We start from the raw sequence: 18,289 nt of genomic DNA, 5'->3' as shown, positions 1-18,289 counted from the left end.
CAACAAGAGGGAGACACGGGATAAATCAGGTGCTGTTGGGTCGGTCAGTCGTGGTTTACACAATCCATCGAATACAATAAAAAAAATCACATATAAATCTTTGTCTTGAGCTGGTTTAGCCAAGGAAACACCAATCAAATTATGGAATTTTCTTTCATTGAATATCATAATAAAATCCATTACTGCCATAAATCACTGCTGACAAGTGCAGGAAACCTCAGTCCAGAAATATCTCAGACACTCATACCCATAACACCCATAACCTTGAAGACTCTTTTAATATCCTTGCATGTCGACAAACTAAATTCAAGAAGAACATCATGTACTCAGACTTATTAATTTCCCTATCTCCCTCAACTCTTTGTTAGTTGCTGTTCTTGTCCTCTTTTATCTCCTTAGCAAATATAATTTCTTTCTCAGTACATTTGTCTTTCAGAGTTGCTCTGTTAACTAGTATTTTTGTGAGTCTAACATTTGTTTCATTGTTTGTATGAAATGTTGTGTAACGCCATGTCACGAGTTTTAGGTCATGTTTTGGTTTATAGTTCATGTCTTAGTTTAGTTTTTTTTCTCATGTTTTAGGTTCAGGTCTTGTTTAGTTTTCATGTCACGCCACCCTCTCCTTCCCTGCAATCAGCCTCACGTCCCTCACCTGTGTTTTCCCCATCAGCTGCACTCCATCCTTAATCACCCTCCACAGTATTTAGTTTCCAGGTTTCTTTTCAGTTGTTGTGAGATCCTTCCCCGTCACCAGCCACGCCACGCCACGCCACGCCACGCCACGCCACGCCACGCCACGCCACGCCACGCCACGCCACGCCACGCCACGCCACGCCACGCCACGCCACGCCACGCCACGCCACGCCACAGATAAGTTTCCATGCTTTTGTTTTGTTTCGTCATAGATATTTCCACAGTTTAGGTTTTTGTATCCGGCTCAGCAGCGCTTTCCTTTTGGTACTTTGTTTTTGTTAAATAAATCTATTTTTACTTTTGGAAAATCCGCATCCGTGTCCTCCCTTAAAAACCCACACCTGACATGTTGGAGCTCAGAAATATCAACTTAATTCACTAAATGGAGAAAACGGCCTTAAAAAATTAGGGAATGTTAAGGAAATTGTTTTAAAAAAAGAGCAGTAGTGGTTAGTGGATAGGCTTTAAATTACGTATACGAAAGGAACTGAACTAATCTTCACAGTACTGCCATCTAATATTAATTGCTGTTAATGAATTTCAAATGCACTACTTCATTACTAACGTATCACTGTTTTTATTCTAACATCTCTGCCATTCACATTTCTTAGCTTTGTGCTTCTAAACAGCCCTCCGTAGACCTCTCTGTCTTACAAATTCAATTGTTTTTATTATGGCAACATGTCAGTTGTATGAGAACATCATACAGCATCATTTAAATCATGTCTGACAGTTTGAAAGTTTAAGGATCGCCTACAGAGATGTTTTAAGACATAAAAAAAAACAATCCACCTCAAAAAGTAGGTTGTTTAACAAAAATACAAAATATGTCTTGTAGATTCTCAGCCATCCAGGTCACGGTAACCCAGCAAGATTTGTTCTTGAAGGCCTCTTCATTTCTAACTCTTTAGCCTCTTGAGGGGTAATTAGTCTCTAAAGGGTTTTTGAAGGCACATGCTTTACAAAGCATCGTGTGCATCATGAGATCTCGATATTGCATGAATCAAGGTGTAAATTGATATTGTATGTGGCATACAGGTGTCCCTGTTAAAAGATAGTTGTGAGTTTACATTAATCTGTTTTTACGCATGCGCTGCAGCCTTAAAATGTTCCACAGGGGCTAAATGTCTCGCTGCCGACTTGTTGCAGAGTTTACCTCTGCCAGTTCCATGGTGACCTTGTGTGAATCCACTCAGAGTTGATTGCAGCTGCTGCTTCATGTTCTTTTCTGCCTGCATGTATATTTCTTTACACTTACTTGCTCATCTTGCAGATGCGTCTAAATGCATGTAGTAGTTTGATAAAAACAAGAACAGTCTCCATGATGGATAGGTAAAGAGACTCGCTGACTGTTCTAAATGTGCTGTTAACAAAACACTGCGGTTTTACCTGAATACATTTTACATCATGTTCTGCCGCTTGTGTGCTTCACCTGGGCACCACTCCAGAGCATTTTTAGTTGTGTCTCACACTGCAGATACTCCAGAAACTGGTGTTTTTGAGTGAAAACAGCTTTATGTTGACTTTAGAAGCTGAGTCTTAAACTGAAGAGGTGGGTGTCTTGTGTTGAGCCTTGCACTTGTGCAGTGGTTGTTCAGTCTCCTCTATATAAAATCTCAGTGCTCCCCTTGCTGCATTGTACCGTTTCTAATACAAAACTCTCCAGCATTGCTTGTGTTTAAACCTGTTTTGTTTGGAGAAAATATTATTTCTAATTTTCTCTTGAAAAAATACCAATTCAATGAGCCCAACAACCCACATGATGTCTGTGTAAATGAATGGATCTCAATGACTCCTCAGGTGGTCATATACCTGCTACTCTTTTTCAGTCATTTTGAAAAGAGGAATCTTCTTTAGTAAGAGATTAAAGAACCAAAAAAGAAATTCATTTTCTATTCAACCTCTTAGAATCAATAAAGCATTCAGATTTTTCAGAAGCACACTGACTCCTTCCCCCTCATTAGCTTTCAGACCCCGGCGTACCACAAACTCTGCACGCCTTAAACTCGTTTTTCAGATGTGCAGAGAAAACTTCCCCCTCGGCAGATGAATGTGAACACAGTCTTCTCCCTCTAAGCACACACGTCTTTCTACAAAGTGAAGGTCAAACATCCAAATGAAGAGACAATGGATGCAAAACACGTTTCTGAGTGGAAGAGGCGTTAAACTGGCAGTCACACAACATAACTTTGCTGCTGTGTAACTTACCACACACCACTGACACATCTGGTCGACAAGGCTCTGGGCATTATCTCTGATCCCTGCTGCATGAAGCCTCCAACAGGGAACCACAAGCTGTTTCCAAGGGTGTACTGGTTCTCCAGCATGTCTCTGCGCTCTCGCAGACATGGATGAGGATTGTACCACTCATAAGGGCTTAACCTGGTGGGGAAACAGAGGTACAGTAAAGCAACAGGACAGCCTGTAATATAGTAATGTACCTCTGTCATAATATTCAAGCCCATCATTCAAACAGCCCCTGTCATACTGCCTGAGGAAGGATGTATAGGGTGAAATATGCTAATATAAGACAGGTGACTCGTGTTCAACAAGATAAATGGTGATAGAGCTCAGATGTGAGCTGAAAATAATCAGCACACTGTGTGATATAATGTAATGACCTTGCTGCCAGGAAGAGCACACAGCTGACTGCCAGGTAAGCGAGTAACATGAAGAGCCAGACAGCCGGAGAGAAGGGATCGAGAAAGGAGAAGTAACCCGGCTTACGACCCTGGTACAAAAAGAAAAAGAGAAAAGAGAAAGAAGGGGAAGCAAAAAGATAGCAAAAAATTCAGAGAGACTGCGACTGACAGACAGACGTTACAATGTGTTATAAAAGAAGGCATCACTTTACACCACAGGAGGGCAGTGTCCTTCCCTGCACTTTGATTCAATGTCTGCAGTGCTGATACTCTAATGCTACGATCTATAAATGCCCTGTTTCACAATGGCTACTGCCGGAGTGTTCTTGGCATAGACTCAAAACCTCATTAGCAATGTAAAGCTGCCACTGTTACCCAGTTACAGAGCTCTGACTTACTGAGCAAAATAAATTAGAACTATAAACTTCAGTGGATACACAATGCAGCATGCTACACAAATATAATCGTTTGCTTCAAAAGAGAAGTCAACTCTTGTGCAAAATGTGCTCTGCATCTTCTAAACAAGCGTGAGTTGTTTTCTTCTGTATTAAAACATTTGGCTTAAAAACAGTGCAAGAAGAAGATGTTAAATCTAGTACAAGATCTGAGGTGAGTATCACCCAGCAGGTGCCCTACAGCCTGAGATAACACCCTCACCAGTTGAACTCTGTACAAGATACTGATCCCCAGGTTCATGAACGGCTTAGAGAAGTCAATAACTTTCTCTCTCTCTGATGTGATGGTGAAGCCCGCCACAGCCAGGTCTGCTTTCTGGAGGATTGACAGAGATAGATAGGTGGGTAGATAGCAACGGGGGCGAAGGAGAGATGGAAGTAGTGAAGGAGAGTCAGGGAGAAAAAGGACAAGTGGTGAGGTTCAAAAATAGAAAGACAAGTGATGCTGCACACTGTAAAATGCTGATTACAAAAAAAACACATTACTAGTTTGACTATGCACTCTTACACACTCACAATATTCATCCACCATCCAAATGAGACTAATTGAAAGTAAGCTCTGGGTGGCTGGTCTTTTCACCTGTACAAAACCTGCAGATCGTTCTGCTTCCTCTCCATCTCCTCCATTAAAACCTAATTGATGAACATGAGCCACTAATTAGAGCCGAGTGATCAGGCTTTGGGGAGGGCATAGAGGGAGAGGAAGCATGGCGAATTGGGGGAGCACCAGTGTGGCAGGCCCCACACAGGGACCACAGTCTGGTAATTGAAGTATATTGTATGGTAATTAACAGAGAGGGGCTCTCATTAGCCTGCTTCAACCAGCGTGTCTGGCACACCAAGGCCTGGACAGGAAGAGGAAAAGTGGGATAGTGGGTGGTTACTATGAGGAAAGAGGGTGCAGGCAATTTTAGGCAATTCTACCACTCTCTTTTAAGGAATTATCAAGTCAGCTTTTGTCCTAGATAAAAGCCTTATTCCCCTTCGAAGGCAATTTGAGATATGGTAAGTCACAGCAAAGTTGTGGTTTGGGGCTACAACGCAAGTGTGTGTGCGTGGGTGAGAGTGTGCATACATAGTTGTTTGTTCATTATAGGTTTCTGTTTGTTAAGACACTGCCAAGAACATTTGTGCAGATTTCTGTGTGTTCTGGAGAGCACTCACCCTGTTGATTAGCTCTCCAACCATGCCAGTCCAAGAGCCGTTGGGCTCTGGGGCCCCATACAGTCCGTCATCCACCAGCTTGATCTTGAAGGAGAACTTCAAGATGTCCGCCAGCTCTCTCAACATGTCAACACAAAAGCCCTCATACTGGTCGTTGCCCTGGAAATCTTGGTAATTGTCTTTGCGCATCACATATGGGTTCTCCTGTACACAGGGGTCAGATGAGGAGGCTCAATCCAAAATATCAAATATATCAAATATCCAGATGGAGCAGGGATTATTAACTAGATTAAATTCATCAAGTGTAACTTTGGGGGACTATGCTTCTGGTCTAATATCTATTCGTCCCAAGTTTAAAAGCAGGTTATGAAAGTTAGCTCAACAATACAGCTGAACCAAAATGAAACTGGAGAGCAAACTACCTAATCCATTATACAGCACCTCTAAACTTCCTCATTAACATAATCAGTGCATGGAGAGTGCAGTCTTTTTAACTATTTAATATTTGCTTTACAGTCACAAATGGTGTTAAAGTTCATCTAATTCTTCCCAGCTAAGTAAATAAGCCTGTACAGTATGTAAACTAACATATATTATTCCTGTAGGACATCTACCGTACCAGCAAGTCCATTTTGCCACATATCTCTTCAAATTAAATGTAATATACTTAAAGTGTAATTCCAACGTTTTCAAACCTGCCTGAAAAGCCTGTAAACAGTTGGGAGTGGGTTTTTTTTTAAGATATGATAGTTAGGGTCTAAGAAATTACAGCACACAACTGCACTAAAGGAATTTAAGTAAACATTTTTGTTCAGGCCCTTGACCAATACTAGTGACTTTAGCCAGGGTTCCAATATGCTGTAGAAAATTTTTATCCGTCTCTCGAGAGAGTCTCCTTCAGATAAGTCTGATTCTTCTTGCTTTAATAAGATACATAGATTGATAGTGGAGGATGGCTGTAGATGGAGGTAAGAGTGAGAGGACCAGACAGATTCAGAAACCACAGTTTGGTCATTGAGACAAATCGATGCAGATAAACCTGGACACCAAGAGATGACATGCTGTGCTCTCACCAAGGTTTCCTGATTCATCTCAGAAGTGGTGTGAAGGGGGAATTAAATATATCAGACTTCACATGAAAAATGCCAATTTGTTACCCAGCAAGGCCCTCACCAAGGATGGAATCGCTAATCTTGTGGATGAGAGACAAGTGCTCTACTAATACAGCCATAGCCAAGAGCCTGATGGTCCAAATAGTCTTGATAAAAACCTAATGGCAATGGTAACAAAGCTGTATGAAATGACATAGAAATCTTAAAATGCACGCAAATTATATGTAAAATATAGTTTAAACTTAATCTAAATGCCGTCTCCTTCATTTCATACAGAAACTAAATCTCAGAACATCTATATGATTCTCAAAAATTATCTATAATTTAAGGAAAAAGATACAACGCCTTTCTGGAATTTCGACTATTTTATCGGGACTGTATAATAACTTAATCATAGAGTTGAGAAAAAAAGCAGAAAGCCTCTTTTAAAAGGACGAAGTATGACGTAGATGTAACTTCTATTGACACTTAGCAGTGACCTATTTGTTGTTGCTGTTTTTAACCCTGGCAAAGAATCACTGCCTTGGTGTTAATTTAAGCCACTGCTATATATATATATATATATATATATATATATAAATAATTTAAGATAAATTGATTAATTTAGATAAATAAAACAGAAACAAAAGTAAACTTATTATATCTTTGCTGAAACTGTCAAAGGTGCTTTACTTAACTCCAGATTTTTTTTGCTTACCATCAAAAGAAAAGAAAAAGATGGATATCCTACTTTGATATTTTTGTTTATTCTAATATTCAACTATTTATTGACTTTTTATTATATGTTTTTCAAAGGTACACTATGGTAATGTTTTAGGGTGAAAACTTTACTTTCTAAGAAGGAGATGAAGATGATGAATCGGTAGCACGAAAGGTTTTGTGTTATTGATTTTCCACTCATGACATATGAAGAACTGAAGAACAGAAGGACATTATCAGAAGACCAAGATTTTAGTAACACATCATTCTCAGCGTTGTCAGTTTCTATGACAGTTACAGCGACAGCTAAATTACTAGAAGCAGATAAAAAAATCTTTTTTAAAAACAGCATGAGATATGACACAGCCTGTGTAGCAGCATTAAAACAAGTCTGCACTCGCCAGTCTGGACACTTACAGGGTAAGTGTGACCTTACCAGAATAGTGGTGACAATGAGGGTCTTGTTTGCCAGTGTCTCAGAGACATTAATATCCAGACTGGTGGAGTTCATGGCCAAGGTGTTGTTGGAGTACCAGATACCGATCTAACAGACAAGGCAAAGCAAGAGAAAATCAATGACTTTTGTGGGATGAATAATGCACTGTTGAGCTTCACTGCAACTGTTTTTATGTTGTGGTAGGCTACATGCCCAAGTATATCAGGGAGTACATCAATCCTGATGGACTATTTCATAATGCAAACACCTGTACATGGTTTATATTCACTTTGCCTTTAGAATCCATGCTGTTACATACAGTATGCATATTGATACGATTGTTCCCACTGGAGCCATAGTTGTACCTGTAGCACGATGCATCATAATAAAAACACAAACCTGCTATTTACTTGCAGAGCAAAGAGCAAGAGACAAGATGGCAAAGGTGGTACTGAAAAGCATTCATGATCTGCACTTTCATTGACACGTCTCTTTCCTTTATACACACCTTTTTTAAACTGCAGAACAGTACATTTATTTCCATTTTATGGTGACAGTAAATTCCCTTAGGTACATAAGTGTGTGATTATGACCTAACCAACGTGCAGAATGGATCAGCAGCCCACAGAGGCATTTCTTTAAGATATTACGGTACATCTTTCGATAGGTCAGAGGAGAGGTAATGGCTTCACACACACAATCGCAGCTTTTGTATGACATTCTTTATCCTGCCCTGACATTTAAGAGTGGTCTTTTATCTGTGAACCTCCACTGCCTGCCTACAGTATAGATGTCGCTGTACAAAGAGGTGGTAAAGTTAAAATGTTAATTACTACAAGGAAACTCTCCACTGAGTTAGAGTTGAGCTTTAAGTTAGAAGGTGGCATTTTGTGTTAGCATGGGAGACAGCTGGCCAGGAGCAGAGCTCTGGAAGACATACTAAAGAGAGGTGAATAGAAAGTCTTTACTGCAGTCGATGAACTTCATCTGCAATTATGTGAGTACTTATTACTTCACTTAAATTGAGCTTTTAAATGCTAAATATTTCCCTGCTGTTCTTTCTAATACTTATTGAATTGGGCCACACTGCATTACACATTTTGGCTCCACAAATTGTTCAGCTAAGCCTAACAAATTTTTCTTGGTCAAGAGAATTAAACAGCAAGACTATCTGGAAGGATCTGGTCCAAGAATTCAGAGAGACTGAATCAGTGGGTTTTATTCCATTATGGATAATCAGTAGCTTATCGCAGCTAATGTAAGCAAACTTCAGGTTTTATCGGTACTTATCGGTACTTTGCAAAGTATTTTACACCAAATTCTTACCAATCTTACACCAACATCTCAGGGCACAGTTAAGTAACAGCTTTACTATGTCATAGAAAGAAAAAAAACTTTTTCTCTTGAGCAAGAACCTGATGCCAGTCAGAGGATAAACTTCATTTAATGAGTTTAACCTCTGGCCTCGCCCGTTAGGTATCTGTGACAGCCAATATTATCACAAAAAGATACAATTCTATAGAAAAGTAATAAGGGATAACATAGAAATTGTGTTCAGACTTGAATGTACTCAAACTTAACTCACTGTTGGATTGGATTTTAAATTACTGATTTATATGCTGGTGTCAAAAATATGTTCAAGGAAACAACATTGCATTCAGGGCAACTTTAAGTTCATCTTTCTCTTCCCGAAGTTGCAATCCAACTCAGAGTTCAGATAGAGTCCAAAATCAATACAGATCAAAACAAAGCTTCAAGTGAATCCCAAACCAAGGCTAAAATTAACTTCTCAAAGACAGAAGTGTTATACTGTGTATCACATACATCATAGGCTTCAATGAAACAATATCAACTTGAGTGATATGAAATGGATACATTTCATATCACATCAAGACAACATCCAGCAGGAGCTGAAAAGAAGAGAAAAAATGACAGGACACGGAGAGTCCAAAGACATTAAACAAAGTCTGGATGTGCTAGAATAACTAAAAAGCAACTAAAGGCTAAACAGCCTACAAATGTATTCCAGTAACCTTCAGGCAAAATAAACGTTTACATATATTTGGTTCTGAGACATGACCCACATCTGCTGACAGGTTATACAAAACAGCTGTCAGGAGAAACACATCAACTTCACCAAGCACCGATCTGGCCACCATCAGGGGAGTCTGCGCTGAGGCTGACCTCAGCGTTAAAAGCCTCCTTCGGCTTTGTGAAATTACACGGGTGACCTGTAGCTAACCCAAGCCTAAGGGCATTGTGACCTGGCTGCCACATGATAACAGGTGACTCCTGACCTCTTTGTGGCCTCCTCTATGTTTCTCCAGGATCCGCAGGGTGTAGTTGGTCCTCTGACCTTTGCTGTTGAACTCCACTCGTCCAGTTAGGCCGTCGTACTCCACCTGACAGGCAGATGAAGAAGGAGGTTAGGAAGTATGTCAGAGGAAAAGCAGGAGAAGAAAGATGGGAAAATGAGGGGGGGGGGGGGTAAGAAAAATGAAAAGAGACAGAGATACAAACAAAGTCTGTACTCTGCATGAAACCAAATATTCCTCTGACTACCCATAATCAGAATCAGACAGATCTAACCATTAGTGATCAGGAAAAAAAGTGAAGGTAAAATAAAAAAGAATAGAGCAAGACAGACAAATACAGTGGCTAAAGCTGGATTCGATAAGGATGATCAGTTCTGGATCAACTAGGAGAAACTGACTGATAGAGAGGCTCAGACAGGGCAGCAGAGAGAGTCACCATCTCTCTAATAAGACTCAGACTTGCACCTCACAGCTTAACTCGGCCACTCCAAAACCCAGATGCTGGCACAGTTTGCAGGAGCTGTGATGAATGGCTGAGTGCTGAAGATGGAGCACACCATGATGTTGACTAACAAAGACAGATGTCGGGCAGATGGGCCGCAGGCAATAAGAGATGGGACTCAGACTGCCTTGACAACAGGTCGTCGATGAGAGAAGCGGACAACCAGAAATGGGAGATGACAAAGAACAACAAGAGAAAAAGGTTACATGCAACATGTGATGAAGATGGAAAAACAGTGTTTTTATTCATGTACATGCTTCTATTTTTTGATAAGTCAATCAAAAATAACTCAATCAAAAACAATTGTGATGAGAGATGAAAAGTTTTTTTTATAACACAGGTTGATTTAGGTAAAGAGTTTTTTCTTTACTGATTTATCTACAGTTCTTTTTTTCAACTGCGAGATGACTCCCCTTCAAATTTACCCGAGGGATGTTTTTAAATGTTTGATTTAATCAAACCCACAGTCCAGGAAGAAAGCCTCTTTAACCTTGTTATGCTTACGGTTTGTAATGTTGGGGTAACACTTCAGTGGGAAAGAGGTCAGTGAATTAAACTAAATACCAGAAAATTCTGGAAGCATAAGCCATACTGTCCGTGAAGCATTTAGATTTGAAAAGAAGACGACCTCCACAGCAGTTTAATGAACCTTAAACCACCTCAGAATCCACAATGGACTATCTCAAGAGGCACAAGCTAAGGATTTTGCAATGGACAGACATAGAAAAGAGCATTGAATGCAAGATAGTCCAAGAATGTCAGAATCTCACAAAACTAGAAACATTTTGCAGGGAAAATGGGAAAATCCCTCAGATAAAAGATGGAAATAGAAAGTTATCTTGTATAAAATGTTGAGCTGACTTTATGCCTTTAGGAGATCAGGTCATGCTTTACTTACTTTGGTATTCACGGAGACAGAAATCTTGGCCAGGGGAGTCCAAACTTTGCTTGCCTCTCATGTGTGTACATGATTATGTAAATGAGCTTGCATACATAATACAACACTTACTGCAAACATACACAATTATGAAGCATTTACCATGCGCAGATAATTCATGAGGCTGGTCCCATGTTGCCAGATCTGAGGTGAGGTGCAGCTGAGTGGCTTCACTCCAATTTCCTGACTGCGGTTCAGTTCCCTCACCGCCCCCACCACCACATGCACTGCATCGAACATCAGCGCCGAGGAGAGCTGTGAAAGGGATGGATGTGAAGGAGAAATGGAGGAGGGTAAAACCAGAAAGGGCGGGATAGATGGAAATACAGTAAGACAGGAAAGGAGACAAGGGAGCAGATGTAATGAGGAGGGAGGTGCTAGCCCAGATGATTGAAGGGATAACAGAAATGGAAAGGGGAGGGAAGGGAAGGAAGGAAAGAAGGGAAGAGAGAAAAGACGTTAGGAATGAGTAAACAAGCAGGAGGGAAACAGAGATGGTTACATCAATATCTATTAAATGGGCAAAAGTCAAGCTGAATCTCTTTAACTGCTCCATGTATCAGCTAGAGGAATTAAGGAGCTTAGAAGGATGTGGCATTTTAACAAAGCTTTAAAAGCTAGTCCAGATCAGTGGCATGCATCAGTAGCCGTAGGTCCAAGACACTAACCGCAGGGCCGGGGTAGGTTAGATCACAGCCCTCCCTCCAAGAGAGGTTCAGGCTCCTGATGAACTCCAGATAAAAGGGATGCGTTGTATTGAACATGGAGAAACCCACAATGTTGGACTGCTCATCCACTATGTCATCCAGTCTCAACAGAGGAAAGTCCTGGAGAGGAAGGGGAGGAGGAAGGGGGGAGGGTGTTTGCAGAAAGAGAGAGAGAGGGGGGGGCATACAGGTGAGTGACAATGTTGACAGAGTATCATATCTTGGCACGGAAGGAAATTACTGTGCAAAGAGGAGTGCAATAAAGCAAAAGAGAGGCTGCTGGGAGGGACCAAATCTAATATTTGATGGAGAGTGAAGAAGAAAAAAGGATACAGGTAGTGAGAAAGAAGGTAAACAGCGATACGGGGACAAGAGAGGTTGATGGAAATGGCTCGAGAAGCTTTTCAAAGTGATGTGCATGCAAGCGCATCTAAAGCAAAAGAACACATCACGTATTGAGGGCAGAAAGAGGAAGAAAAAATAAAAATCACACATAAAATGACACATTAATTCATATACTAGAAGGGGATGGGTGAACTGTATATCAAGGGAGTCAGATGAAAAGCCTGGAACCATAGAGAAGGTGGCGGGTGGCAAAGGAAAAAGCTCACATCACATCTGTCATTACCTTCACCTCAGACCCCTTTTTCTTTCTTTTTTTTGGCCATCCTCCTCTGCACATCCACATCTTTGAACAGCATGTTTGCTCCTCAGATCTCTCCCTGCTCTTTCCATCATTCATCTCACCCTTTTTTCACTGTCACCTCTCTCTACCTCCCCTTATCGAACACTTTCTCCGCCTTAGCACCTTTGCTCGCTCGCACCGAGACAGAAGAGGAGGAGGAACAAGTGAAAATGGAGAAACATGAGACAGAGGAGAGGAAAGGGAAGAACTGGTGTGCTCTTACCATGGTGGTGAGGATGTACTTGTAAAATGCTGATGTCATCCCCAGCTCTGACGCCTGTAGGACAAAGAGAAAAAAATAAGATGAAAAAATAAAGAGGGGGCAGGTGGGATATGAGAGTGAAAAGAGAGAATAAGGGAGGATGGAGTAAGATTGATGGCGAGCGAAAGGGAGCAAAGGAGGAGAGTTAATGGTGAGGCAGGCAGCAAGGAGACAGTTGGGGACAAAATAGAAAAGAATGTGAGGGAGGAGATGAGGGGGAAGACAGAGCATATGTTAATCACAGTTTTACATCATTGGGTTAATACAAGGACATTTTGCTGCGGGCCGACAGCCACTGCAACAGAAAACATCCCATTCAAACTGAGTCAGAGCGCTGGCCATCGGCCTTAGAGTGAATCAGAACAAGCTGCGATAACATCTGCACCACATCTCAGTGAAAGATGTTCTTTCGTCAAAAACTTTCACAAGAGTGTAAGTGATTATTGCTGGCGGACATACATGAATATTGTACTTATGTAACTCTTCAGGGCAGAGAATGTAGAAAAATACAGTGGTTGGTAAATACTGTTTGAACAAATTGCTTTCCTGTGGAACTATTATCATTCTATAAATGCTATAAATGCTATAAGTGCCGCAAGTCTTTTGTGACTCTAACCTGAATTTTTCAACAAAAGACATAACAGAAATAAACAAATCCCCATGAGTCATTCTGTTTGCTCTGTGTACGGGACCAACTTTAAATCCAAACATGTGTGGGCGGTTCTGAAAAGTGTATTGATGTTTGAGACCTGACCTTCTTGAGGATCAGATAAGAGACGGAGGCATTGGCGTCAATGATGATGGTGGCCACTTTGTCGTCACGGATCTCCTTCAGAAGCGGGGTAGGGTCCAGGTTGTCATCCAGCATCCTGACTGACAGCGTCTCCCGTGAGATGAGGAAGCGGCGGACCAGTTCCTCCAATCTAAGCAGGCCTGAGGGAGAGACAAAGCAGAGCCAAGTCGCATTTCGATGTCTGTATCAGTAGATGTGACTCATTTTTCCAACGCGTAACGCTTTGCAAGGCCAATAGAAATCTTGATTTAACCCCGGATGGAAAAACATTTATATTATTTTGTTAAACATAACTGATGGTTTGTCAAAAAAAAACATAATTTAACATGGCCTCCATGGTGCATCTTTATTAACCATATCCCTCTGTGGGACTCACTTTTTAACTGTTATGCAGCCGACATACAATATTCTACAGATATCTGGAAAAAAGCGAGGCCATTAGTGGTAGAATGATTTAAAATTAAACTACAGTCTGGTTCCATATGTGTTATTCACAAAAATAAATATATAATAAATAAACAGCCTGATTAGAATTCTATAAGATGTTCTGTTTTACTATACAGACTTCACATGTTTGTATATTGCATACTGCACCATGAATGGCCCAAAGCTTTTATGTTTGACATAAACTGCAATTACATTTGCATTCATGGTGTCACTGAAACCCGATAATAAGTGTATACAATAGATTTGGGACCGCATTGAATGCTCTGAAGTGTATAAAACTTCACTATAAAATCACATTATAAAAACTCAGAAACGACTCAAAGAACACTACAAAAAACCAAAAGCATAGATCCTCAAAACTCCCCAGATCAAAATCCAATTGAGGACCCACGGGATGTGCTGGGAGAATCTTTGATCCATGTAGATGTTAATCTACAACCCAGTGACCTCAAAGGAGCGAAGGACACCACATAAAGTCATGTGTCCATGGTTTGTTGCCACATGGGAGACCTACACAATATTATCAAATCAAATCAATTTTATTTGTATAGCACATGTCATGTACAAACAGTTCAAAGTGCTTTACATAAAATAAAAGAATTGCAGCAGGGAGTGCAAGAAGCATTAAAAATACATAAAAGAATATAACGAGAAACAAATAGAATCATTTAAATGAATTTAAAAACAGGCAACAGTCTAGATAAGTTAAAAGATATTTCATGCATAGACACATGAGAAAAAAAAATGTCTTTAACCTGGATTTAAAAATGTCTACATTTGGTGAAAGTTTAATCTCCACTGGCAGTTTGTTCCACTTATTTGCAGCATAACAGCTAAATGCTGCTTCTCCATGTTTAGTCTGGACTCTGGACTGGACCAGCTGACCTGAGTCCTTGGATCTAAGTGCTCTGCTGGGTTTATATTCTCTGAACATATCACAGATGTATTTTGGGCCTAAACCATTCTGGGATTTGTAAACCATCAGCAGGCTTTTAAAATCTATTCTGTGACTGACTGGAAGCCAGAGTAAAGATTTTAACACTGGTGTGATGTGTTCAGATCTCTTAGTCCGGGTTAAAACTCTAGCAGCAGCGTTCTGGATGAGCTGCAGATGTTTAATGCTCTTTTTGGGAAGTCCAGTTAAAAGAGCATTACAGTAATCGAGTCTACTGGAGATGAATGCATGGATGAGTTTCTCCTGGTCTTTTTGGGAGAGGAAACCTTTAATTCTGTTGATGTTTCTGAGGTGGTAAAAAGCTGCCTTGGTGACAGCTTTGATGTGGCTGCTGAAAGTCAGATCTGAGTCTATCAACACTCCGAGGTTACGAACTTGGTCAGTGATTGTAAGGTCCCGAGTCTCAAGATATTTACCAACGCTGACCCTCTTCTCTTTGCTACCAAACAGAATGATCTCAGTTTTGTCTTCATTTACTTGTAGAAAATTCTCTCTCATCCAGGTGTTTACTTCCTCCAGACACTGACACAGTACGTCTGCTGGGCTGCAGTCGTCCGGTGACAGAGACACATAAAGTTGTGTATCGTCTGTATAACTGTGATAATTGATGTTAAAATTCTGCAATATCTGACCCAAAGGGAGCATATACAAGTTAAACAGAAGAGGTCCAAGAATTGACCCCTGGGGGACTCCACAAGTCATGGCCACTCGCTCAGATTCATAGCTGCCAATTGTAACAAAATAACTCCGGCCTTCTAAGTAGGACCTGAACCAGTTAAGGACCGCTCCAGAAAGTCCAACCCCGTTTTCCAGCCTGTGCAACAGGATTCGCAGCGCTGAGGTCCAACAGAACCAGGACTGAAACATTACCAGAATCAGTATTCAACCTAATGTCGTTTAACACTTTGACCACACTTTAACACTTTAGCCCATAGATTTTTAATGTTATGTACAGTATTGTGCAAAAGTCTTGAGTCAATCCCCCATTTCTTTCTATAATGCTTCTCTGCAGCCAGACACTCAGGAAAGACATAATCTTTTAAAGTGTTTCTGAAGGTCTTTCAAAGTTTCTCTTTGGGCATTGGCTGCTACTCTCACTTATTTCAGTCCAGTGCTTATACCTGACCATTTTGAGTCCTGACCTATTAATCATCCAAACATAAAAGGTACCAAACTCAACGGAACATGTGTCTCCACATAACAAACAATTTAGTAAAGAAACTACTTGAAATTGTATATATTGTGAAGGATTTAAAACAAAAATACTCCATAAGACCTGTTGCCATTGATTTTCAGCCCAGTTTTTGAGTAATTTGGCATGCCTCAGCCTTTTCTCCATGGTTTACTTCCTTAAGAATGACTTCATGACAGACACCTTTCCATGGAGACTATTTCTGCTGATTGATTTGTTGAGGGGTCTGATTCATCTCTCAGGTGCTGTGGTCTAAATTTTCCAGTCTCCTAAGGACATCACTGGTACTGCTCATCTGCTGTGAATATTTTTAGGCCTGCCACTTCTTCTTTTGTCCTCCACTTATCCAGTTTACTCAAATTTTTGAGGACACACAGCACACCATGCTAAGATATGCCAAGTCTTCAGCAAATAGAATCACCTTGTAGATGCAAAAAGACTATTTCATGTCTGTCAAACCGTGTTATGTCTAGTATTTTTGTGGATGCAACAAAGCTGGAAAACTTTTTTAAAGCTTGAATTATTCATATACATAAAGATCAGTGTTAACACTCCTGTGAGATAAAAGCCTGGAATGAAAGTTGGTGAAAAAGCAACCAGTGTTCAAAGAAAAACTTTGAAAGACCTTCAGAAAGCCTGAAGAAGTATTTCTCAAGATCAGATTTAAAGATGACAAGAAAGTCATTACAAAGAAATGCGGGGTGGCCCAAGAATTTTGCACTTCTTTATATCTTTACACCAAATAGCACAACATAAGCTGATGGCGTTACTGTGTCTGGGGCAAGCATTGCATAACACTCTCAACATTACTCATGCTGAGCGTGAATCAAGCGAAAATAAAATTTGGACAAAGCCCTTAAATCCTCAGACAGGTTCCAGGTATCCTCTAAAATTTATGGATCCTATCAACCAATTAAGATGATAAATTTCAAAACATTTTCTATTAACAGAATCATATATTTAGACTGTTGTGCAGTCTTGGCAGAGGAATGTGCTCTTTGAGGGCTTTGTGTAATGCACTTTGTCCCATCTCATCCTTTAGCTGTTGGTTTTCAGTTTGAGTAACATATGCACCGTAAGTATATGTGGTAAAAAAAAACTACATATGCAACAACTGTGCAAAAAATCTAATCAAAAAAGAAGGAGAAGCAGGGACTGAAATACTGCTCCTGAGATTATTTTCCTACTTTTACCAAATTCCTCTCAAAAATTAGTGTAAGAAATGGCAATCAAGACTTACTTGACATGTATGAAATTAGCCTTTATTAGAAAGTCTGTTCTGCTGATTCCTGATTGTAATTCCATAGTAAAGCACCCGTAGGTGCTGTAAAGAAGTGGTGGGTTAGGCATCTTGGGGACGGAGGGGTAGGAGAGAGAGACGAGAGGAGGAAGGAAAAGGTAGAACTCTGAGCCCTTCAGCAGGAGAAAGCCTCTGTAAGCAGTGGGGTAATCACTGAACCAGGCCAAAACTTTAATTAGTTTGAGGAAGGAGGGGGGGAAAGAAAAAAAAATCAATGCACTTTACAGCCTCCCCCCCCCCCCCCCCCTTTGACATATTTTCTATCTCTCACACATAAGCTCTAACCTCTCTATCTCTCTTGTCTGAGACCTGTGTTCCAGTTACCTCTCTCTGCCTTTATCCATCTCGCTCTTACGCTGCCACCATCTCCTCCTCCTAGTGCTCAGTCATGCTGTCCTTAACCCTCATCCATCTCATGAAAACTGCATAATGGAATTAGGCTCAGATAGAGAGTTCTGACCCAGGCATAGTGAGCGAAGGATACATTGGATATAACACAAAAAGCTCTTACTCTAGACATTCAGCAGAATACCCAGCGAAGAGAGGAAACGTCAAATTAATGCCATTAACATGTCATTGCAGAAAGTGACTGGTTTCCTTGCAATATCTCACACTTTATTCACTGTAACAATACATTAATATCTGCTTCACTAGAATACTCTACACAGGAGTAAACAAGATGAATTAAATAAGGGGGCTGCTGGGAAACAATGTCTTGTGTTTGAACCTCTGCAGAGCTGCGTGCATACATTCATTCAAGTACCCCAATACCCACTCCCCCATGTGCAGACACAGTGCTCTCAGGGGTAGCTCGTACAGACACATACACACTCTGGCACTCAGCTCACGCACATGTTCAGACAAAGTGAAGCAAGCTTGGTGCAAAAAAAACATCAAAACACACACATACCGTGCCACAGACACAGTTGTTCAGAGTGTGGAACAAGCCTGTTGAGTGGCAGTTAGCACCCATTCGGCAGCCATGGCAACCAG

At 40.7% G+C, this 18,289-nt stretch overlaps 1 protein-coding gene across 5 annotated transcripts in view; it reads right to left on the bottom strand.

Moving 5' to 3' along the window:
* grik5 (glutamate receptor, ionotropic, kainate 5) overlaps positions 1–18,289 on the bottom strand; it is a 98,575-nt gene that overhangs the window by 13,515 nt on the left and 66,771 nt on the right. For all 5 annotated transcript variants that reach the window (XM_075465910.1, XM_075465913.1, XM_075465912.1 and 2 more), the window contains 10 exons: positions 13,364–13,542; positions 12,571–12,624; positions 11,624–11,782; positions 11,058–11,210; positions 9,499–9,603; positions 7,202–7,309; positions 4,955–5,158; positions 3,993–4,106; positions 3,315–3,424; positions 2,902–3,075 (listed from right to left, as the gene is read on the bottom strand). In XM_075465910.1, coding sequence (XP_075322025.1) covers positions 2,902–3,075; positions 3,315–3,424; positions 3,993–4,106; positions 4,955–5,158; positions 7,202–7,309; positions 9,499–9,603; positions 11,058–11,210; positions 11,624–11,782; positions 12,571–12,624; positions 13,364–13,542 — 1,360 coding nt within the window. The remainder of the gene's footprint in view (positions 1–2,901; positions 3,076–3,314; positions 3,425–3,992; positions 4,107–4,954; positions 5,159–7,201; positions 7,310–9,498; positions 9,604–11,057; positions 11,211–11,623; positions 11,783–12,570; positions 12,625–13,363; positions 13,543–18,289) is intronic.

Source organism: Odontesthes bonariensis, chromosome 5 (assembly GCF_027942865.1).
Source record: "Odontesthes bonariensis isolate fOdoBon6 chromosome 5, fOdoBon6.hap1, whole genome shotgun sequence".
Classification (NCBI taxonomy): Eukaryota; Metazoa; Chordata; class Actinopteri; order Atheriniformes; family Atherinopsidae; genus Odontesthes; species Odontesthes bonariensis.
The sequence above is the reverse complement of the archived record's forward strand: the minus strand, read 5'-3'. Positions and strand labels throughout refer to the sequence as shown.